Source organism: Maniola hyperantus, chromosome 7, assembly GCF_902806685.2.
Source record: "Maniola hyperantus chromosome 7, iAphHyp1.2, whole genome shotgun sequence".
Lineage (NCBI taxonomy): Eukaryota > Metazoa > Arthropoda > Insecta > Lepidoptera > Nymphalidae > Maniola > Maniola hyperantus.
In genome coordinates, this window is record NC_048542.1 from 1,519,567 (window position 1) to 1,544,352 (window position 24,786).

General features: G+C 37.9%; 2 protein-coding genes across 2 annotated transcripts; one reads left to right on the plus strand and one right to left on the minus strand.

Moving 5' to 3' along the window:
• The first annotated feature begins 1,526 nt into the window (after positions 1-1,526).
• LOC117983920 (uncharacterized) lies at positions 1,527-23,588 on the plus strand. Its single transcript, XM_034970563.2, has 16 exons — positions 1,527-1,764; positions 1,842-2,062; positions 10,396-10,629; positions 11,279-11,779; positions 12,400-12,485; positions 12,608-12,782; positions 13,476-13,621; positions 14,148-14,245; positions 14,715-14,905; positions 15,733-15,854; positions 17,337-17,474; positions 19,972-20,142; positions 20,424-20,823; positions 20,994-21,086; positions 21,299-21,436; positions 21,812-23,588. Exons 3-16 carry the CDS (start codon positions 10,590-10,592, stop codon positions 21,901-21,903), a joined length of 2,391 nt encoding a protein of 796 aa, XP_034826454.2. The 5' UTR covers positions 1,527-1,764; positions 1,842-2,062; positions 10,396-10,589; the 3' UTR covers positions 21,904-23,588.
• Positions 4,812-8,354, minus strand: LOC117983919 (uncharacterized). Its single transcript, XM_034970562.1, has one exon. It carries the CDS (start codon positions 8,352-8,354, stop codon positions 4,812-4,814), a length of 3,543 nt encoding a protein of 1,180 aa, XP_034826453.1.
• Positions 23,589-24,786: the final 1,198 nt, after the last annotated feature.

A 24,786-nucleotide genomic window follows, 5' to 3' on the forward strand; every position in this document is an offset into this window, starting at 1 on the left:
CAAGCTGGTTTCCACGCACGGGAGAACACAAAACCCAGCGGTTTTGCATTCACTACACGCTATTTGTAGGATTCCTTTTATATCTTTTATTCCTTTTCATTTCTTTTCCCAGTTAAATGAAAACAAATAAAAATGACAAATAGAGGAAACAAAGGAAGGAGGAAGGATTTTTTAAAGGATGTTCGTCTGTGTATGTTTGTAATTTAACTGAAAGTAAAAGAATAGACAGTGCCCCTGTGTTTGTGCTCATCTCTAAACTAAACGATCAATCTCTAAACTAAACTTAATGGAAAAGTCTACAAATACTGTTATCTCATTCCACATTAAGAATTTTGAAATAGGTTTATTTTTAGGTGTTAAATTGTCTATTTAGTTTGGTTTGACCATTGTGTAATCGAATAAGCACAATTGTATAATATGGCAAAGTCAGTAAAAAATCGACGAGCTCTCAGCTTGTTTCCGCGCACGAAAGAACACAAAACCGCCGGATGCATTCACTACACGCTGTTCGAAGGATTCCTTTTATATCTTTATTCCTTTTCATTTCTTTTCCCGGTTAAAGGAAAAGAAATAAAATCGGATGCACTTTATGCTGAAAAGAACTGATACAGATGTATTTCGGAGATCGGGTGTTGCATGAATTTTAAACCGGTTTATTCGAGAAGTTAACTTTAAAAGTATTTATTCTAGATAGTGATTTAATCCCTTTGAGATTCTGTTTAATCTTTTTGCTATCTACTATGTTTGCTTTCAATCCTCTTCTTTTAGCTTATGGTTTCAGATGCGCAAAAATGTTATAATAGATTTAGCTAGCTACATTTAATTTTTTGAATCATACATTTACAGAATTAAATTTAGCTAATGGTTAAGAAGACTATATAAATAACTAGATTATACCCACGACTTCATCCGCTTGGATATAGATTAATCCCGCGGGAACTCTTAGTTTTCCGGGATAAATTGCCCTTCCCTGCAGTGCAAGCAATCTCTGTACCATCATCAACATCGGTTAAACGGATGGGCCGTGAAAAGCTAGCAGTCAGACAGACATTCTTTCGCATAACTATAATATTAGTATGGAATTATGGATATACTAGCTTATGCTCGCGACTTCGTCCGCGTGGACTACACAAATTTCAAACCCCTATTTCACCCCCTTAGGAGTTGAATTTTCAAAAACCCTTTCTTATCGGATGCCTACGTCATAATGACTATCTGCATGCCAAATTTCAGCCCGATCCGTCCAGTAGTTTGAGCTGTGCGTTGATAGATCAGTCAGTCAGTCAGTCAGTCAGTCAGTCAGTCAGTCACCTTTTCCTTTTATATATTTAGAATATGCAGGAAATGACACACGATTGTAAATAATTAGTTCTGCGTATGATTAACCCATAATAACACTCCGACATTCCTTAAATTTCATCTTTCGAAGCTTTAGAAAGGGACAACACTATCCCAATTCCCAATTCCCAGAAGATCAGTATAACGTTTTTCAGTGAAATTTCCACTTTTCAGTATTGCATCGTCGTTCGGCGCGTGAGCACGTAGATTGAGTAATATCGGTCAAACGATTTTACGCTCCCGAATATTCGTAAATGTGGTGACGGGATTTATTTGTGTAGTGGAATTGAAAGTCGATTCTGCTTATAAGTAACTGCCAAGAAAGTCATCACGTATTCGAGATATTGGATATTTTTCTAGGCAGATTTCTTAAAAATGTATCGTAGGGAATAGTTTTTAAACGTCTTCAGCAATGAGGTTTCCAAGGTTTACGTCTTTACGACGCATATCATTGTGATAGCCAGAACAGTGACCAATTATTATTAGTGTTTTTTACTTTTTAGTGAATTCAATAGTGGAAAAAACTTTTTTTTTGTTGTGATTCGTCTTTGCCGTTTTAACGTCAGATGTCTACTGCTGATCAAGGCCTCTAGAAAATATGATCTCCACAGAACACGGTCTTGTACAGTAAATCCGGTGGCCCTCAGAGACTTAAGATGATGCCATCTGCATAGTGAACGCTGCGCATTTTAATGCGCTTAAGGGATTAAATTTATTTTAAAAGGTAAGTAGGTACCTACTAAGTAGTTGTTGTTATCATCGTCAACCGATTTACGTCCACAGCTTGACATAATATTTTGTCTCTTGCAAGGCGCAGGCGTGCGCCGCCTGGCTGTTCAGTTAGCCAACGTTGCGCTTCCCAGTGCGAGGCCACCATTCTAATAGGTACCTGTACCCTAACCTATAACCTTGACAGCCCAACGTCTATCGGTTCTTCTAACTATGTGGCCCGCCAATAGCCATTTCAGCTTCACAATCCGTATAATATCGCAAAACGTAGGTAGGTACTTACTAATAATATTTTTTTTTGTTTTTTAAAGACTTTTAAACATGTTTATCATTACTTATGTTCCCCTTTTCCCCTCCAGCTAAGCGTAAAGTTTGTGCTAGGAGTCGGTACGGTGGGTGCACCGGGTGGGGTTTGAACCGACTTCTCCAGTCCGCTCCTTTAACTGTTGAGCTATTGAGGTTTAAAATCTTAAAATCTAATGCTTTAGACAAGTCAAAGAAAACCTCAATTGTGTTTTTAGCTCAACGAACTTTTATTTTGAGATGAATGTTTACTCACTATCTGTCACAACACGTCATGTTGTATAGTCTACGTATTGTTTAGGCTACTCCCACTTGGCTCACATAGCAAGCTATGCGCACGCGCATTGTGTAATGAACACGACGCGGGATTCATTAATAAAATAAAAGAATATCATAAAAACTTTTCAATTAATTTATTGAGAAGTATTTTAAGCGGATATATGTAACAATGCAAGGGAGGTCAATTTCTCCTTTATTGTTCATCTATCAGCTGCTTATAATATTATTGAATATAAATATAAGCAATAAAACTATTGAATTAAACAGGTTTTAGACAATTTATTATCAATCACTATAAAGCCATGCCAAAAAAACTAATCATATTGCTGTTGTTTATAGAGTATAGACAGTGTTCAAATGTATAGTGCGTCCATTTAGAGATCTCACTCACAATTATTTTAGTGCTATGTATCATGTCAAAAGTATAGCCTCGATAGCTAAACGCTTAAAGGAGCGGACTGAAAACCGAAAGGTCGCCGGTTCAAATCCCACTCGTTGCACTATTGTCGTACCTACTCCTAGCACAAGCTTTACGCTAAATTGGAGGGGAAAGGGGAATATTAGTCAGCTATTAAATTGGCTAATATTCTTGTCCTATTTAAAGGCAAGTGTGTGTGTGTCTCAAAATGTATACATTATTCAGTTTTTTCATTGACAAAAATAAAATCATTACAGTATTATAAGCATAGGTAAAAGTTTATGGAACTTTTATTCTTGACTGTGGTCAATGATCTGCACCACTGATGACAGAGATCTATATAAGTCCGTCTATATAAGGCTGAGATCTATAGAGCGCAATTTGACTTTGCTCAGACTTAAGATCGAGACAGATTTATGTGAGAGATATACATCTGTCTCGTTTTAACTCTGTCTTAAGTCTAAGCAAAGTCAGAGTGCGCTCAATAAATTTCACCCTCAGTCTGGCATTTGGCCCAAAACTCGACATGGTCAATTAGAATTGAATATTAATTTCTAAATTAAATTCGCTAAGAAATTAACAAAAAATATAGCCAATAAATGTCATAACTCTATAATTAAAATGAAATTTATAAATCTTTCATTCATATAGAGAGCTCAGCGTTTAATTAGTGTATAAAATGACGAGTTGTCTCGTGGGATACCTATCGTCTAGACGACGGAATGTCTGGCACAAAGCCAGTGGGAGACTTTGCTCATCTTTGCGAGAAGCGTCGCTTTGACGCGATTCAAGGAAAATTTGAAATCGTTCTTCTACATGCCTGTTCAACTTGTCATTGAAATATTATGGTGTTGTATAAGTTCCGCAAATTGCTATTGCGCTGGAATCATGCCTCATTATCATCGAAACGACGTAATTTTGACGTCAGCCGAAATAAAAACATACCATCAGCCCGAAACTTCAGTCTAGTACTGACGTCACTAAAATGGCGGCCACGCGCATTAGCAATTTGCAGGACTTACCTATACCACGTAATAGTTCCGAAAATGCATAAAATAACCTAAAGATGTTGTTGCATTAGAAAATGGTTCAATAGGGAATCGAACTACTTATTTCCCACTTGCAAGTACCTATTAAGGTCACTGCACTAGATTATGGAAGCTAAATATAGACCAATTTAGCGGGGGCGGGCCCTAATCTGGGCCACCACGTGCGTTGACACATCGGCCTTGTGCTATATCAAAGAAACTCGCTTTCAGAATGGATAATGTGAAAAAAATTAACGAATCTATTCGTATCAAGCGACCTAGCGACGCACTTAATCAGTATGTGTTCAGTATCAGTATGTTTGAACGTTTCGCGTAGCACTATATCACTTTTATATTACGATACTGTTATTAAATACACAATTGAGATGTTTCTATTCGTTTTATTTCATTAATTAACAAAGTTCACAAAGTTCCTTAACCCACACATGACATTTTGACATAAGCAAAAAACTTTTACATTTGATATTTTTCACTCGCCTTACGGCTCTGGGTTCTAGCTATGAGTTTATTAACATAGTCCGACATGCCGCCCACCAAGGACACCTAAGGTGTCCTTAAATTCACAATCATCAGATACATAAGAGAAGATAAGAAAACAACAAAATACATAGATAAATCTAAAACATGAAACTTTAACTAAATTGAATGAAAACACAATGAACCTTCACAAGCAATCACAATACAACAAATTTTAGTTAGTCTGTTACTGGCAAAACGCACAATTTTGAAACAGGTCTTTTAAATTTAGATCCTTTACACTTCAAAGTTACTACTCTAGTTATTTGATCTGGACCAGGGTGTTTAGACTCTATTCTACCAAGTAACCATTTGGACGGAGGGAGATCATCTTCCTTCACTAAAACAATGTCACCTACATTAGGCTCGGGAATAATCTTAGTCCATTTATATCTATTATGTAGAGTACTAAGATACTCCTGAGACCACTTTCGCCAAAACTGCTGAACCATTTTTTGTGTCATCTGCCACCTTCTTAAATTACTGACTTTACAATTTTCATATTTATGATCCGGCACGGTCAGTAGGGGTTCACCAATCAAGAAATGACCTGGAGTCAGGGGCGAGGAGTCTGCTTGATTTGATGGCAACCTATACATGGGGCGAGAATTGAGGCATGCCTCAATTTGCGCCAGAACAGTAGATAACTCTTCAAAAGTCAAAGTGCTTCCGTCCAGAACCCGTTTTAGATGGTACTTCGTGGAGCGCACTCCTCCCTCCCATAATCCCCCAAAATTTGGAGCCCGTGGGGGAATGAAATGCCACTCCGTGCCATTGTTAGCTAGAGACGCAGCAACTTCACTCATCACCGTGGAATCTTCTGCCTGAAACAATTTACGCAGCTCTTTGGCAGCTTTGACAAAATTCGTACCATTATCGCTCCAAACTTCCTGGCAATTTCCTCGGCGCGCCACAAATCGTCTAAATGCGGCCAGGAAACCTTCACTGGTTAAATCTGTAACCGCCTCCAGATGAATCGCCTTTGTAGACATGCAAATAAAAAGGCAAATGTATCCCTTATAACTTTTGCAACCTCTACCCTTTGACATCCTGATATTCACAGGGCCGGCGTAGTCCACACCACTCTTACTAAAAGGCCGACTTGGTTGGACTCTCGAACTTGGTAGTTCTCCCATAAAAGGATGTTGGTGAGAGGAACTATATCGAGTGCATCTAAGACATTTCTTAATGTGTTGCCGTACTAAACCTTTAGCATTTATAATCCAAAACTTTGAGCGAATGTAATTTAACGTTAACTGTGGACCTCCATGCAGTGTCTCTTCATGTGCGTTGGCCACTATAAGCTTGGATATATGATGTCCATAAGGTAGGATGATTGGATGTTTGGTGTCATAATCCTCCCTACTTTGTTGAATACGTCCTCTAACTCTCATAACTCCGTCCTTGTCCAAAAGGGGACACAAGGAAAAGGTATTACTGGATCTCTTTACAGATTTATCTTTAAGTAATTGAGTTATTTCTTCTTGAAAAGCACTTGCTTGACACTGCTTTATGCACATTGTGGTAGCCTCGTCTAGTTCCCTTGCTGTAAGATGAGTTGAAAATTGTGTATTTTTATTCCTCAATTTTGAGATAAATCTTTTACAATACGCTATGACTCTGATTAACTTCTTCAATGAAGAGTATTTATCCCACACTGCCATAGGTTGAACTGTATCCGCAGTTACCATGTGTGACTTAACTTGCTTTTCTTCCAAGTGAGTGTCTGTAGTAACATTACTAGAAACTGGAATACTATCCTCCCGCAGCCACTGAGGTCCCTGCATCCAAAATTGCTGTTGACTCATCAATTCTTCTGGAGTAAGACCCCGAGAAGCCATGTCTGCAGGATTATCTCCAGACTGCACGTGGCTCCACTGATCATTGTTGAGTACATTTAAAATCTCGGTGACTCTGTTGGCTACAAATGTCTTCCAACGGTTTGGTTCTCCTTTCAACCAGGCCAAAACAATTGTTGAATCAGTCCATGCAAACAATTTCGCTTGGGGTATATTAAGCACCGTGGACACTTCTGAAAGTAACTTAGCAAGTAACACCGCACCGCAAAGCTCCAAGCGTGGTGTCGAAACTTGCTTCACCGGCGCCACCTTGGTTCGTGCTGCTACTAACTGTACGTCATGAACACCGGCTTCATCAACCACTCTCAGGTAAGTTACTGCTGCATAGGCACTATTGGAGGCGTCACAGAATCCATGAAGTTCGACGCTTGCAGAGTCACAAACACCAATCCATCTAGAAATTTCAAAACTGTTCAATAAAGGTAAGCTGGTTCTGTATTTAATCCATTCATCTAAAAGACTCCGTGGTACTTCCTCATCCCATGAAAGACCTTTCAGCCACAGCTTCTGCATATATATCTTCGCTTGAATAACAACCGGAGCGATCCAACCCAATGGATCATATAGGCGAGATATATCAGATAAAATAACTCGTTTAGTTACTGACTTGGGTTGCTTCGGTAAATTTACCGTGTATTGAAAAACATCCTTAGTAGCATTCCAAGAGAGACCTAAAATTTTTACCACTTCATCATTTGTGTTGAAACTTTTAGTTATTTTCGCATTACTATGAATAAGCTCCATTAATTTAGAGCTATTACTCATCCATTTCTGAAGCTCAAATCCTCCCTTTCGCAAAAGACCAACCATCTGATGATAGATTTCCAAAGCTTCCTCATCATTTTTGCAACCCGATAGACAGTCGTCCATATAAAAGTCTTTTGCTACGATTTCAGCTGCCAGGGGAAAGGCGTGACCTTCATCTTTTGCAATTTGTTGAAGAGTCTTAACCGCTAGATACGGTGCTGATGCTACTCCGAATGTGACTCTTAACATCCTATAGATTCCTATGTCACTGTCCGGTTTCTCGCGCCATAACAAGCGCTGATAGTCGGTGTCTGCCTTATCAACCAAAATTTGGCGATACATCTTGATAACATCAGCCGTGAAACAGATAACATGAGTCCTCCACCTCATGATGAGGTGGCGCAAGTCTGGTTGTAATCTAGGACCCACTAACAAGTCATCGTTTAATGATTTTCCATGGATTCCCTTGCAGGCAGCGTCAAAAACTATTCTAACCTTAGAAGTAGTTTTGTCATTCCGAATCACCGCATGATGAGGCAAATAAACACAGTTAGGCTTTTCTATTTCTGCCTCTTCAGTAATACGCTCCATGTGATTTGAGTTTATATAATCATTCATTGCTTTAGTGTATTCTTCCTTCAAGAAGTGATTTTTCTCAAATTTCTTCTCTAAAGACTTTAATCTTCTCTCCGCAATACTCTTAAATTCTCCATACTGACTCTTTGGATCTGCTTCCCTAAAAGGTAGCTTAACACAGTAACGACCACTGCCATCCCTAGTAGTTCTTGAACTGTAATACGCTTCACACATCTCATCTTCTTTCGACATCAGCTCCTTCGGTACCTCAGTCTCGAGCTCCCAGAACCTACGAAGTAATGTATTAATAGAGTCATCTTGAATGTGCATACTGATAATATTATTGAAGCAATTATCTGGTGAGTCTAACACACGACCAGATAGAATCCAACCGAACAATGTATTTTGAGCAGTCAAGGTGCCCTCTGGATTCCTCCTCAAACCATCAACTAGAATTTGACCGTAAATCTCTGCCCCCAACAACACATCTATTCCTTGAGGCTTTCCGTAGTCCGGATCAGCTAATGGTAAGTGTAACATTTCAGGCCAATCAGTAATTTTAATCTGGTATGCAGGTAATGTGGATGACAATTTTGTTAAAACATAAGCTTGAATATTAAAATTACATGAGTTATGAATAGACTGTATTTTAAAAGTAACCATATATTTGATTTCCATACTAAGTTGATCTCCCCCCAGACCTGAAACTAAACCCTTGACAGGTTGTTTTCGGAGCCCCAATAATTGTACCGCATGCTCTGAAATGAATGAGGCCTGAGAACCCTGATCCAGTAACGCCCTAAGTGTATAACTACTTCTACGACAATCAACCTTAATTAAAGCCGTAGCCAGCATTACATGGCCAGTTAAACAGTTTGAATTGTTAGCAAAATGTGTAGCGATTTTAGTAATGTCCTGCTCACTTCCCTTTGTATCACTTTGTTCCATAGAAACATCTTGTGGCACTGCCTCGAGCCCGCCACTCGTGCTTGCAGCCTTAGTGGCACAGCTCGTAGTCCCTTCAGGGTGTAAAAGCGAGTGATGTCGACGGGAGCACCGCTTACAAACTGTGTTTCTTCTGCACCGATAAACCGGGTGATTATCCCCCAAACAATTGAAACAAAGCCTCTTCTTTTCCACAAATTCCCGCCGTGCTGTGTAACCCGTCTTACTAAATTCCTTGCACTGATACAATAAATGATTTTCTAAGCAGAAGGGGCATTGTGTAGCTGTAACCGTAAATGCCTTTGGTTTCTCAACCTTCTCTTTGGTGTTCTCCCTTCTCACTGGCTCTAAAAACTCAAGCGCTCTGAATCTAGACTCCAGAAATGATTTGAATTCCACAAGTGTAGGTAAAACATCTGAATGATTACTAATTTTCTGTTCCCATTGTTTTCTAGATTCAGTGTCTAACTTTAGCGCAGTGAGATGAATGATAAGTATATCCCAAGAAGAAACATCCACTCCAATATTTGAAAGTGCATTAAGACAGTCGCTCGTTGTATCTAGTATTTGCTTCACCCCGTGTGAGGATTCCGTTGAGCATGCCTTTTGTCCCACTAATCTAGTTAATATGCTATTAGCTATGTATCGCTTATTGTTATATCTTGATTTTAGTAGTGTCCAACATTGTTCATAGTTGCTCGCTGTAATGGGTATATGCCGCAGTAGTTGTTCCGCTTCATTAGAAAGGTGTGTTTTCAAGTAATGTAACCTCTCTACGTCAGTTAATGATGAATTTTCATGAATAAGGGACTCAAAAAGATCATGAAACGTAGGCCATTCCATATATTTCCCAGAAAAGGTGGGCAAAGTTATTTTAGGTAATTTTATACTATGATTTTCTCCATTGGCACTACTACTATTGAAAGAACTATCATTTTGTCGTCTCACAGTAAAACTCTCAAGCTTTTCCTTTAATTCTGTCTTAAATTCTAAATAAAACTCCTCTAAATTTCCAAATACATCCTGGCTGAAGTAATCATATATTTCGCGTAGCACTATATCACTTTTATATTACGATACTGTTATTAAATACACAATTGAGATGTTTCTATTCGTTTTATTTCATTAATTAACAAAGTTCACAAAGTTCCTTAACCCACACATGACATTTTGACATAAGCAAAAAACTTTTACATTTGATATTTTTCACTCGCCTTACGGCTCTGGGTTCTAGCTATGAGTTTATTAACATAGTCCGACAATGTTCTTAATCACATTGTTTTCCTTCACCGCTAAAGCAGATGATTTTTAATTACTTAAAATACGTAACACACCGCATATTCAGTTATGTTGAATAAATTCTATTCAATTCACACTTGGTGATTCACCTTTTTACAGTATGCTTTTGAGATTTTGGCTATGTAGAGCGTTGTCTCTGTCATAATACCTATGTGACGTTTTGTCAGTCTCAACGACAAAGACAACGCACTAGAAAACCGCTATCTCTTTCTAAAGGTCGATGTACATTATTTTCTAAACTTGAATTGCAGCCAAGAAGGCTGATGTACTCTACAACTTTTGTTTTATATATTTTTATTATTTTATAATTTTGAAGATTTGTCTATTTTTGTTTCAGATACTGGACACAAAACATTTTGTGCTAAAAGTCCACTAATATTTTAAGAAGGTTTACATTAAATCTACTTCTACAAAAAAGACAAGTATAAAGTGAAGTGAATTTTTTTAGTACCAGTGGATGGAAGTGGAACCCATCTTAGAACTGATGTGCTCGCTGAGAATGAGGAGACGGTCGTACTGGCAAATAATTCAATGACATCACCGGTAGTAGTTGTGCTGTATTTGGCACTTGGTAAGTACGTAAATAAGTAAAAAAACCGGCCAAGTGCGAGTCAGGCTCGCGCAACGAGGGTTCAGTAATACAGTCCTATTTTTTCGACATTTTGCCCGATAAATCAAAAACTATGATGCATAAAAATACATAAAAATCTGTTTTAGAATGTAAAGGTGAAGACCTTTCATATGATACACCACTTGATATAGTTATCTCACTTCGAAAGTTGAAAATACTAATTATTAGTTCATGACCACAATTTAATTTTTTTTGTGTGATCTAACCCTAAATTCACGGTTTTCAGATTTTTCCCCAAATATCAGCTCAGCTATAAGATCTACCTACCTGCCAAATTTCATGATTCTAGGTCAACGGGAAGTACCCTGTAGGTTTCTTGACAGACAGATGGACAGAGAGACAGACAGACAGACAGACAGACAGACAGACAGACAACAAAGTGATCCTATAAGGGTTCCGTTTTTCCTTTTGAGGTACGGAACCCTAAAAAACATAAATTAAATAAAAAAGCAGCCAAAAATTATTTATAAGGAAACATTAAACGCAAGGAAAAGAGTCTCTAGCATGCTACAAGCTGCATGACCTCTCTGGTTGCATATCATCAATTTCATTCAAAATGCTAATCCAAAAATATTTCTTTTTGTTCTAGTTTGTTCTTCCGTTGGCCTAATATCAGAACTAACAGCTGATAATAATACTACCAAACATAAAAGTATGCAAAGCGTAAAGGAAACTATACAAGAGTTAATTAAAGAAGATGTTTATGATAACAATACAAGAATAAGTACTAGGACCAATGTGTTAAATGTTTTTAATGATAGGCTGAACCATGTAGATAATTTAAAATATGAAACCAATAAGTATAGAGAAAGAGAGAATGCTATTGATAATGTTAAAAACTATGATGAAATTTACACGGAGAATGATGATATTTTAGATAGACATATAGATATTAATAGTGATAATGTTAATAAATTGAGAAGTAGTAATAACTCTTCACGCGGAAAGAGAGTCAAAAGAGAAGAAAAAGTGAGCAAATGTGACAGTTTCACTTATGAAAAGGGCAAAGTGTTTTTATCACATCCTCATATTGGGGATAACGATAATGTTAACTATTCCGGCAGTACTTATTGTACAACAGTAATACGTGGTAAGTAATACTCAAAAATAGAAGTTAGAATAGGGCTCTCTCTGTTACGTAACCCCATACAAATGACAGAGACGAAAATCTCATTGGGCGTCAAACATTTTGAATCACCAACCAATCACAAACGAAACTATATTTTCGAATTGAATTCCGAATGCTTATGAAAATATTTTCGAATTGAATTTCGAATGTTTTTTTCATATATGCGATTGGTTGGTGTCTCAAAATGGTTGACGCCTACTGAGATTTTCGTCTGTCATTTGTCTCTGTCATTTATATGGGATTACGCAACAGAGAGAGTCGTATACTAACTTAATTCCGTGGAACCGTGGTATAGTACATACGATAAGCTGCAGCGTATGAATATAAATATGACAATCACAAAAATAATATAATATTGTATATTTAAGTTAATTTTATAATTAAGTAGAAATATACCATCAGCTCCAAACTTCAGTCTAGTGCTGACGGCACTAAAATGGCGGCCACGCGCATAAGCAATTTGCGGGACTTATATCGTCTATCCGATTGAATTAAAACTTTATGTTATTTATAATGTTTCTGAGATAATACCGTCTTTGGTTGTAATATAGATATTTTTATAAATAAGAAACTTATTCCAGGTCAAGAAGGACATGTAGTCCAGCTGACATTCATTGACATGTTCCATATAGAAGAGCATCCGGACTGTGATTATGATTTTTTAGAAGTAAGAAATTTTTTTAAATTGTTTTTTTTTATTTTCATTATTTTATTAATGCCATGATCTCCAAACATCTTAATATCAATAATATCCACAGAATCTTTATTGATTTTAATTATTTTACTTAGATTCGCGATGGTGACAAAGGTTACTACGATCTCTTGGGGAAACTGTGCGGAGAGGAGTTCCCACCGCAAATCACCACTACAGGCCCTTACGCATGGTTAAAGTTTTATTCGGATGACACCATAGAATATCAGGGCTTCCGAATCCAAATCGATTTCATACCAAAGGACACGAGCTGTGAGTTGACATTAATCCATACTTTCATACTAATATTATAAATGTGAAAGTGTGCTGTCTGTCTGTCTGTCTGCTAGCTTAGCACGGTCCAACAGTTTAACCGATTTTAATGAAATTTGGTACAGAGTTAGCTTACGTCCCAGGGAAGGACATATGCTACTTTTTACCCCGGAAAATTTAAGAGTTCCCACGAGATTTTGAAAAACCTAAATCCTCTATATCTCTAGTAAAATATAATCCATACTAATATTATAAATACTAAAGTCGAATTTTGAAATAGTATTAGAAATACGAAATTATTATAAAGTCGAATGTATTATAAGTACGAAGTAGTTACGATACTGCTAGCTTATCACGGCCCAACAACTTAACCGATTTTGATGAAATTTGGTACAGAGCTATCTTACATCCCGGGGACGGACATAGGCTACTTTTTATCCCAGAAAGCTAAAAAGTTCCCATGGGATTCTTAGAGGCCCATCCGTTTAACCGTAAAGGGGTAGGTTGCGTCCCGGAAATTGACATAGGCAACTTTTCATCCCGGAAAATCAAAGAGTTCCCACGGGATTTTTTAAAGCTAAATTCACGCAATGGAAGTCGTGGGATTCCTCTAGAATGTATATCGTAACTTAGTGCGTAAGTATGGCGTAATGAGCAGTATATCTTTGATTCATTCATTCATTTTGATTTCAGACAGCGTTCCGGAGTCATGTGTGACGCACCTGACGGGCAAGTACGGCAGGATTGATTCAAACGATACGAATAAAGCTTGCCAGGCTGAGACTGAAGATGAAGCCCTGGATTACCTTTGGAGTATCGACGTGCCAGCGGGACATAAAGTAGTTTTTTTTTTTAAATTTTCTATATTATAGAGTTCATATAACTACTAAAAACTTCAGCTAAAAGTTTAAACTTTAAAAATTAAAACCTTTATTAGGAATAATTGAAGATGAGTTCAATTTGATAATTTTGATTTTGATTGAAGATGATTTTGAGCATGAAATCGAAGTATAATTTACTAGACGATGCCCGTGACTTTTTGAAAATCCCATGGGAAATCTTGAATTTTCCGGGATAAAAAGTAGCTTATGTCCCTTCCTCAGTATGTAAGCTAACTCTGTACAAATTTTCATCAAAATCAGTTAAACTGTTGGGTCGTGAAAGCCTAGCAGACAGATAGACGGACACACTTTCGCATTTATAATATTAGTATGGATATTAGGTATGGGTATGGATTAGCTGATGCATGCTACTTCGTTCACGTGTATTTAGGTTATTAAAAATCCCGCCAGAACTCTTTAATTTTGGGATTTAAAAAGTATTTTAGCCTAGCCAGTATTTATTTTATAATTTGGCTTTTTTCAGATCTATCTCAATTTCACCACTTACACTGTAGGAGAGCCCAATGAATGTGATAAAAATTTCGTTCAAGTTTTCGGAAAAGTTTTGGAATTCGATGAAAAGTACGTATTTTTTAAAATCAAATTTCTAAATTGTAAAATATCACAATATGACGTATTTTGTTATTATTCGCGTAGGTAAAATTCGCTTGCGGTTTTATATACTTACAAGATAAAGTTCAAATCTCTATATTATATAAAAATGAATCGCTGAATGTGTTGCTTTGCTGATCGCAAATCTCGAGAACAGCTGAACCGCAATTCTTTTTTTTATAATATTCCTTGAAGTAAGAGGATGGTTCTTACGGAGAGAAAAATTTAAAGTATTAAAAAAACCGGCCAAGTGCGAGTCAGGCTCGCTGTAGAGCCACTGGTTACCGATTAAGTACGAAACCCGTATAGCGAATCACTCTGCCGCGATGATGCGACAAAGCATCATATAAATGGCCGCCTTGTTTCTGCAAACGCCACTGGCATATGGGTGGCATACCAAAAACTCTTCATCAGTGGTTTAAAGATATTTTTTTCACAGACTAGCTCATTTCTGCGGTTCCGTGGCCAGTCCAGTCGCCACCACGGGCCCCGAGTCAGGCGGCACCGCCGATGATGACGACGATGGCCACAGGATGCATGTCCGTCTTTATGCGGCTAAGGAGCAAAAAGACAAAACTTACATAGACGCTACTTTCACTGCTTTCCGAATCTTGGATCTGACTAAAAATAGTAAGTTGGACCATACAATTCTTCTGAGTATAGAATCTTATATAACTTATTGGTTGTTTTCCCGAAGCGAAATGATTTTGTCGTGGTATTACAATAGATTTATAAATATAAAAAAATATTAGAGTCAAAAATGAAAAATTTACAATCGAGACAAACAAAAATCGAATGAGACCTCGAACCAATAGTGATACCGCGTGCGCGCAGGCTAGTTTATGCCGTATCACTACGCGCGAGAGCTTATTTTGCTCTAAACTTGTTCACTTTATTGGCAGCGCGGTTCGAGTGGATGTACCTACCTACTATTCACGTTACGTCAAGGGAGTTACTATTGTTTCTGACACCTTCGAGTTGTCGATTTTTTCTTATTATTATTTCAAAACAAAAACATTTTTGTTTATTAAGTTTAACCCAAAATTTCAATAGTACTACTGAGGGCAAATCGTTCTGCCGCGGGAAGACAACCACTAAAACTTCATCCTGTATAGGTATAGCGCATACGCTAGCCGGCAGGAGATATTCTACTTCGACCTTTAGAAAGAGACTAGCTTATGCACGCGACTTCGTCCGAGTGGGCTACACAAATCTATTTTATTAAATTATTTTTATTTTATCACGAAAACCAACAGCTTAAATATATCTATTATGCCTACGTCATAATAGCCTGCAAGCCAAATTTTAGTTTGATCCGTCCAGTACTATAAGCTGTACGTTGATAGATCAGTCAGTCAGTCAGTCAGTCACCTTTTTCTTTGATATATTTATATTTAGATTACATCAGTCTACATAGTAGCCCTAAACTAGAAGGTTAAATTGAAATCCTTTTCTAGATACATGCGACGCGGAAACTGAATTCGACTGCCAAGACGGCACTTGCATCGACATCTCTCTGAGATGTAATAACTATGCGAACTGCAGGCTCAAGGCCGACGAAGAGAAGGATCTATGTAAGGTAAAACATACTTAAGCGTTTTATTCACCATCCATCCCGGCTGTACGTCAGCTCAAGGCCGCGGTGCTGGATGTCTACATACAGATTACAGACCATCGTGCACACATCAAGCGTGATCAGAATATTTATTCTGTATTTAAACGAGAGAGACGACCACTCACGTTGCAACACAAGCTCTAAATGGTAAAATCTGATGTACAGCAAGTCTAGTCACGATCAAGCATGCACGACGCAGTACGACTCTGACGTACGTCCGCGCTTTTCACTGTCTATCTCCACGAGGCGGGCGGTGGTGGGGGCGCTCGCTGGATGCAAAGTTGGTCGTGCACATCCAGATATCTTGTCCCCCCTTCACCATTTTACCACCGAACCGCAAGACGTCGGGCGAGTTTCCATCCTTATGTCGTCGACATTCCATCTACACGCACGAAACGTTTTGCGTCATCTTTCGTCATACGTATGCCTAAGGTTTGGAATACTCTTCCGCGATATGTGTTTCCTACCAATTACAACCGGGGTACCCTTAAAACAAGAGTGAATAGGCATCTTCTAGGTAAACGCGTCCCATCTTAGGCCACATCATCACTTCCCATCAGGTGTGATTGTGGTCAAGCGTATACCTATAATGAAAAAAAAAAAGATAATTATCGACGTACGTCAAGCCTATTCACGGTCTTATTGCATCGTGCATCGTGCATGGCCTTGGCGGGACGTACAGCAAGATGGATGGTGAATAAAGCGCTTTAGGTATTTGAATAAGCTCGGAACGGGAATCTATGAATCGAATGCTCAAGACTTGGCAAAGTTCCGTACATAAAATTAATGGAAAAAAAATTGGCTTCACTACCCATATTATAAATGCGAAAGTGTGTTTGTTTATTGGTTTATTGGTTTTGCTTTCAATCATGCCGTAACGGAGCAACGGATCGGCGTGATTTTTTGCATAGTTATAGTTAAAGACCTGGAGAGTGACATACGCTACTTTTTATGCCCGAAAGTCTAAGAGTTCCCACAGGATTCAAAAATCTAAAACACTAAATCCACTCATAAGTGGGACTTGCATTGGTATTTTAAAATCAATATGTGGTTTCATAATCAGTTTGTTGAAAATAATACTAAGCAAATTATTTCGTAAAATAATCACGCGAATCACCAAGCTTAGATAGTTGCTTAGCATAAAAGTCGGCCCACGCCCGTCCGGCGGGGTGATTAAGTATCTTGCGACAGGCGTAAGTCACGCGATCATTGCTGTCAAAACAGCGGCTAGAGAGAGACAGCAATAGCCACAAAGCCAAATAGAAGAAGAAGAAGAGAGACAGCAAATGAACTGTCGCATTGCTACTGCTGTCGCGTTGCTGTCGCTACTGCAACGTTTTACGTAATCACCCCGCGGGGGTGTCCGGCTATTAGGCGTCCATAGGTGGGGGTCTGTGGCTCCAAAGTAGTAATAAGTCAGCGTCCATATGAATGTTTTCCTTGCAGCACACAACAGAATCCCTGATCCAACAGCCTCGTATCAAGATAATCGTGAGCGTCTTCTGCGTCATCCTCTCTGGCATTATTTTTGTGTTCCTCTACAAGTGCATCAAGAAACTGTACAATGACCACAAGACTATTAAGGTAACTTAAAAATTTGCTTAGAGCGGTGGGGTGATTACGTAAAAAGTTGCAGTAGCGACAGCAACGCGACAGCAGTAGCAATCCAACAGTTTATTTGCTGTCTCTCTTCCTCTTCTTTTTATTTTGCTTTGTGGCTATTGCTGTCTCTCTCTAGCCGGACGTTTGACAGCAATGATCGCGAGATTTACGTCTGTCGCAAGCCTGTCGCGAGATACGTAATCACCCCGCCGCGCCAGTTAGCCTTGTTGAGACGTGAGCCTCCTTAATATTCCAAGCAATTAATTATTATTAGCATCACTTCCTTTAACGGCGAAGGAAAATATCGTGAGGAATCGAAACCTGCATGACTGAGAGTTCTTTAAAATTGAAGTGTGCTAATCCGTACTGAGCCAGCGTGGCGGACTAGGCCTAAACCCTTCTGATTATGAGAGGAGACCCGTGCTAGTGAGCCCCGTTAGGTACGCCATCATGGGTTACAGTTCCCCATCTTTTGTTGAAAGGTTTACAAATTACAGGTTAGCAAATAGTTATTGCCAAAGATTATAAACTCTAATTTTCTTACTTACTATTAAATATTAAGATTTATTTTATTATCAATGGTTAACAAATAAACTATTAATAAACTTAAATCTAAAAAAAAAACAACATTAAATTAAAACTAAAATAAATTAAATTAAATCTAAAACCTCGTCGAGACCACCGCAGCGAGGCATTGTACCCAAGATGCTGGCAGCATTACCCCTTTGGATGGCCAAACTAATTATTTGACCAAGGTAGCTGCCAGCTCTCGGGTCCCCGGTTGACTCGATAACTCTTTTCGAAATTTCTTCAAAAAGAGCTCGAGCCCCCGGCCCTTACGGCCCCAAGGTCTCCACACCAAAAGGCACGAATACGAAGCTCCCATCGAGGTTTTCATATTTGCGCCTCTTGGCCTGTTCGGCTATTAAATTAGCAATTAAGTATTATTTATTTTATTTTTTATTTTCAACACTTACATATGTGTATAATATGGTTAAAACTTAACAGTACCGTTAGTATAAGATTGAACAACGCATGTATCGTTAATCGTTTCGTTTGCTCCTTACGATCAACGTTTACGTATTGTCTCACAGTATAAGTTGGACATAACTGTCGGTATTGGACACGTCGAGTAAAAGAAATAGTAAACGCAATGGTCCAACTCTCGCCACAATTTGTCTCTCTTACACATTCGCAAAAAAGCGAGCCATATATACGCTGCCATTTTGTTGAATTTGACTCTCTATTCAAATTTCAATTTGAACGTCGAAATAAAAATATAAAAACATAATAACATTTTTCTGGTATTTTATCTACATACTCTTTTTACCCAGTTGTATTTGCTCTACGCTTTATTATGAAAGTCGAATTAGAGACAATAGCTCGTATTTTCGTACAGCGTATGATATTTGGGCCTTATTCCTCAACACAAAGAAAATGTAGCACTCAAAAAAAGAGTAATTGTATCCTGTAGGGGCCTACGCTCTTTATAACTCTTTACTTCAAAGCTACAAGCGAATAATGACGTGTAAAGGCGGGATAATAATATTGCCAAGAATATTGCAGACACAAATGATGGAAAATTTTAATAAAACGTTGAGGTTAAGAGGATTTCATCCGTAGCGCGCACCAAACAAACGTACTTTAATTCTCATTTGAATATTAATAAATCAAACGTTCCGTCCACGTTGGTAACCAATGTTTCGTAACCAGCCAAAAAAAATCTTGGCTGACATCTACCCTCTAGAGAGAACCTACCTTTCAAAAGTCCCAAACTTTAAGTTAACAATAAGAATAATTAAAACTTTTTCATACAAACTTTCATCTCCTATTTAAGCACCCTTAAGGGGGGATTAGCCAAAATTACATTTACAGATTTTAATTATTGAAAGCGAATAACCTAAATGTCGATTTTCACGTCTGTAACTTCAAAAACATAGGACTTTCATACATACAGAATGTAGTAATTTAGTAGGAACACCGCCGAAGCGGGTTGGTTCAACATTTTGCATATGAGTGGAAAAAGGATCTGGTACAACGAGCGGTCCAAGTGCATCAGGCACCCAGATGGTGAGGGTGAAATTGTTTACGGTGACGTGCGGTGCAGTTGTAGAAAAAGGAGGGTGGAATGAGGTCTTAGCTATGAAATAAGATTTATACTTCGTCTTTTCGTAACTGGTTATTAATCAAGAATATTTTATCCGGGTTCATAACGGAATAAGATTAAAATTACGTCATTTCGAAGTAACCAGTTGCAAAAAGACATTAATCTTATATTCCGTTACGAACCCGGATAAAATATTCTTGATTAACAGCCAGTTACGAAAAAACGAAGTATAAATCTAATTTCGTAGCTGGTTACGAAACTTGCTAACCAACGTGGACGGTACCACAACAATCAATATGCTGGCATTTCCGCTTAAGCTTATATTACGAACAAAAGATTCTTTTCTCGAAGAATAAAGTTGTACGTTTCTAGGAGCAGATCAGCAAATCCTGTGAAGACAAATTAGACAGCATGTTTGGAAGTCAACTCTTACTCGATGCGAAGCGAATGCAAAGCGATATCGGGCCGCGAGCGAGCCTAGAGAGAGACAACCAAACCAATGAGATGTTCAAACAGCAGAGGAAGTTGCAGCAGAACTTAAGCGTGAGTGTCTTTTTAAAAGTAAAAATAACGAGGAAACGAGCCACCAATGAACATTTACAGCGCCAGAGGAACCGCCAATGCGTTGCTGGCCTTTCAGAAATTTGTTGGTCCGCCCCTTGAATAACCCCATGTTGTAATCTAGTAGGAACACAGCCGAAGGGAGCTGGTTCCACAGTTTGCCTGTGAGTGGAAAAATCTGGTACAATAATTAATACAGTGTCCTAGCTTAGATCAGACAAAACTATGTCGACAAACGTTACTTAATATTCTGAACTTTTCAGCCATCAAGTATAGACTCGGATTTTATACCAGAAACTAATCTAGACTTTGAAGAAGGAGAATGGCATGGTAAAGAAAATGGCGTCTCCCAAACAGAAGATGAAAGATTAGAACATAATGGAAAGACAAGAAAAGAATTTCATGAAATCGAGGGTATAATAATAGAAAGTGATGAAAGAACAAGAAGAAAAAAATACAAAGATATAGAAGACGTAAAAAAGGAACGCAAAGAGAAAAAAAGAATAAAGCAAGAACAAGAAAACTTAAGAAAGAAAGAGAGTGAAGAGCGGAATCAAATTAGTGAAGCGAGAGAAATGTCAGTCGGTGTTCCGGATACTAAACAGTCTGGATGTCAGACAAGGGAAAGTTTATTTGATACTGAGCCCATAATAAGTTCTAAAGGTTAGCGAAGTTTTATTGTCAAAGATCTTACAAAACCTATTGCTACTGCCACAGCTACTGCTTCGTGTTTTACTTTTTGCTTATCAGAGTTTCTAATCCAAGTTTGGAACGTTAAAAAAATCTATTTCTGTTTCTATTCTATTTTTATTTCAATTCTGTTTTTGTTCCAGTCGTTGAAACAGTCGGTGTTCCAAATATTAAACAGTCTGGATGTCAGACCAGGGAAAGTTTATTTGATACCGAGCCTATAAAAAGTTCGAATGGTAAGCGATGTTTTATTGTTAAAGATTATTGAAAGCCAAAGGTACAGTTTCACTTCTCGATTATATCCGAGCTTCCAAGTTTGCATCGTTGAAATTTTTATATTTACTTCTATTTCAATTTCTGTTTCTGTTTTCGTTTATGTTTACCTTTCTATTCCTTTTATTTCTATTTAGTTAATTTTACCCTTTTCCAAACTAAATTATTTTTGTAGGTTCCTCAAACAACAGAGGTTTGAGTAAGTTTGGATACTCCGGCCCTAGTACAGCTCGGCCTTCGCCACCTCAGATCAAACCTTCCGAAATCATCATAGAAGTAGTTAGACCACATATTGAACAGGAGAGAAAAACACGTAAGATATTTTACAAATGTTGTCAGGTAAAAATACATCAAAAAGCATATTATACAGTCGAAGACTATGTAAACGATAAAAAAGCTTGGATTTGACGCGCTCCAGCAATGCACGGGGCTGCAATTGCTTGTACAGTATGGTATAATAACATTGTAAAAACTTAAAAAGAGCAACCGCAGAGTTTCTTGGTGGTTCTTCTCGGTAGGACCGGCATTTCGAACCAGTGGTAAATTATCTGACGATTCAAAAGCTCTACTCTACTCTACATCAGATAGCCTACCAGCGGACTGATTTGCTAACTCACTGTTCAAGGTTGAATGATAATCTCCAAGCTCGTCTTTTTAGTATTCTAAAACTTTAATTTATTTAATACAGAGAAGAAAATACTAGCGGACCGTCGTCCGATGAGTGCGGAGACCACGCGATCAGCACCCGATGTCATCATTTTAGCTAAGCCGTCTCCATGAAGACGACTTTCGAGGATCCATCCAAGGACCACTGCAGTAGACTCGACACCCTACTGGCGTAGTTTGAGGGTGAGATCTATAGAGCGCACTCTGACTTAGCTTAAACTTAAGACTATCGGTATTTCACAGGATATATTTCGGAGAGTGTGCCGAAGAACTTTTCAACCTGGTTCTTCCTTCACCTTTCTACTATCGTACCGCAAGGCATCGCCAAGGTGTGCACCCATACGTAGTTGAAATTCCACGGATACGTACGAAGCGATTTGCCTCCTCATTTCTAATTCCAACAGCCAAGACTTGGAACACCGTTCCAGCATCAGTTTTCCCACTGAATTATAATATGGGTAGCTTCAAGACAAGAGTGAATAGGTATCTTCTAGACAAGCGCGCTCCATCTTAGGCTGCATCATCACTTGCCACCCAGGTCTGATTGCAGTCAAGCGCTAGTCTATAAACTAAAAAAAAAAAAAAACGAGACAGCGTTATATCTCTCACATAAACCTGTCTCATTTTAAGTCAAACTGCGCTCAAAAAAAAGATCTCAGCCTTAGATGCTCTACAATGTTACAATCGCACTCATATTTGTATGACTGACCGCGGTACTTAGAGTCGCTAATCGTTACAGAGTTAAAACGAGACAAATTTATGTGTGAGATATAGCTCTGTCTCGTTTTAACTAAACTTAAGTAACGATTAAGCGACTCTGAGTACGGCTGTAAGTCTCACTATTGGCTTTAAGTCTCACTATTACTAAACTCAATACAGTTTCAGTAAGAATATCATAAATTCAGCCAATCACAGCAATTGAGTTTATAGCAATTATTGACGCAACTTTTCCGTAATTGATCAGCTTGTTCTTAAGAAAGCTAATATTTTTCAATACTTTTATGAACTGTAAAACTTTTAAACGAAGTAATAATTACTATTTACTAGATGATGCCCGTGACTTCGTTCTCGTAACTTTCGGTTTTGGGATCGGAATCCTGTGGGAATTCTTTGATTTTCCAAAAAGAGGTCCGGAATGCAAGCTATATCTCTGTCAAATTTTATCAAAATCGGCTTAGTGGATAGACACACTTTAGCATTTATATTAGTATGGGTTAAGAGCTGCATTTACGCTGCATTTTCTGTTTCGAATGTATATTAATGTTTTAAAACTATATAAAATATTTTGTTTATAATATTTTGTTTTGATCTGCTTGAGTTGCTTCTACAACTGCAACAATGGCACCGATTCCGTTGTCTTTCTCTAAACTAAATTTAGAGTATCTGCTTCCATTTCTTTTTAACAATGCTAAAAAGGGACAGAACACAAAATTTACAATTAAAGACTCTAAATTTTAGTGCACGCTACAAATTTAAACAGTAGGCTCGCGACTGTGCGCTAAAATCTCGGGTTATACCATCTAAAAATAGAATTTAAAACTGTCAAACTGCGTCTGTCCTTTTCAGTTTCAGTATTACATTAGTAAGAAGAGGATGCGAATACTCTAAAATTACTTAGTACTTATAGTTTTCACATTGTTTCCTGTGGAAATGGAGGTTAACATTTGATTCTCCTGTGAGTTTATTTCAGTTTACATTGTGAACAATGGAATCACGTAACATTTTGAATGTTGTTTTAGTTTTATCGTATCTGTCAAACATAACAGATGTTGTAAATAAATAAAGCTGTTTTTTAATTATTGACTATTTTATTGCACTAGCAGTGACACCCCTGTGGTGAGCACTGTGGTCTTATTAGTGGGAGGTCCCAGGTTCAATTCCTGGCAGGGGTTTGGAATTTTATGGGTTGGACGTTGGTGTTAGAAAATTACTAGCATCAGTTTCTCCTTATACAGATTTATGTTTCAGAATTTGTTTCAACGATTGAATTCACAATGTTAGCGACATTAGAATCTCAGTAACTAAACATATAGACTTCAACAAATTATTCAAGTTATGTAGTACCAAGAAATTCTACAATACGAGAATGTCGTAGCTTACATGCTGTAGCATTCCCGCTACGCTCAAAGCCGCTACATGCAACGACTCCAAGTCAGCGAATAATCGACAAACTCGTAGCGCTCTCGTAGCTTGTTTCCACGCACGAGAGGATACAGAATCACGGATGCATTCACTACACGGCATTCGCAGGATTCCTTTCATTTATTTTTCCGGTAGAAAGGAAATACAATCGAATACATTTTCCAAGGAAGAGCTGTTATGTTTTTTTGTAGAGCCTCAATAGCTCAACCGGTAAAGGAGTGGACTGAAAACCGAAAGGTCGACGGTTCAAATCCCGCCCGTTGCACTTGGTTGCACTATTGTCGTACCTACTCCTAGCACAAGCCTGATGCTTAGTTGGAGAGGAAAGGGGAATATTAGTCATTTACATGGCTAATATTCTTTAAAAAAAAATTACCACTAGCTGCCCCGGCGAACTTCGTTCCGCCTAACAGTCGATTAATTTTTTTTAAATTTTTCTCTCCGTAAGAACCATCCTCGTATTTCAAGGAATATTATAAAAAAAGAATTAGCGAAATCGGTTCAGCTGTTCTCGAGATTTGCGATGGCAATACATTTGGTGATTCATTTTTATATTATAGACTAGCTGCCCTGGCGAACTTCGTTCCGCCTAACAGTCGATTCAAAATTTTTAAATTTTTCTCTCCGTAAGATCCATTCTCGTACCTACTTTCAAGGAATATTATGAAAAAAGAATTAGCGAAATCGGTTCAGCTGTTCTCGAGATTTGCGATCAGCAACACATTCAGTGATTCATTTTTATATATGTATAGAGAAGATATACTTAAATATAAACTTCACATGTAACTTTTAAAAAATGTAAGGAAATCTAACAACCAACTTGGCTTTTAAATAAAAGATGGGATTAAATGATGC

What these genes read in the sequence shown, in the direction of transcription:
- LOC117983920 (XM_034970563.2), top strand. Translation starts at nt 10,590, where the DNA reads ATGACATCACCGGTAGTAGTTGTGCTGTATTTGGCACTTG. An exon ending in GTTTTGGAATTCGATGAAAA is followed by an intron (nt 14,246 to 14,714) that starts GTACGTATTTTT and finishes TTTTTTTCACAG; the next exon opens with ACTAGCTCATTTCTGCGGTT. An exon ending in CTTGGATCTGACTAAAAATA is followed by an intron (nt 14,906 to 15,732) that starts GTAAGTTGGACC and finishes ATCCTTTTCTAG; the next exon opens with ATACATGCGACGCGGAAACT.
- LOC117983919 (XM_034970562.1), bottom strand. Translation starts at nt 8,354, where the DNA reads ATGTTACACTTACCATTAGCTGATCCGGACTACGGAAAGCCTCAAGGA.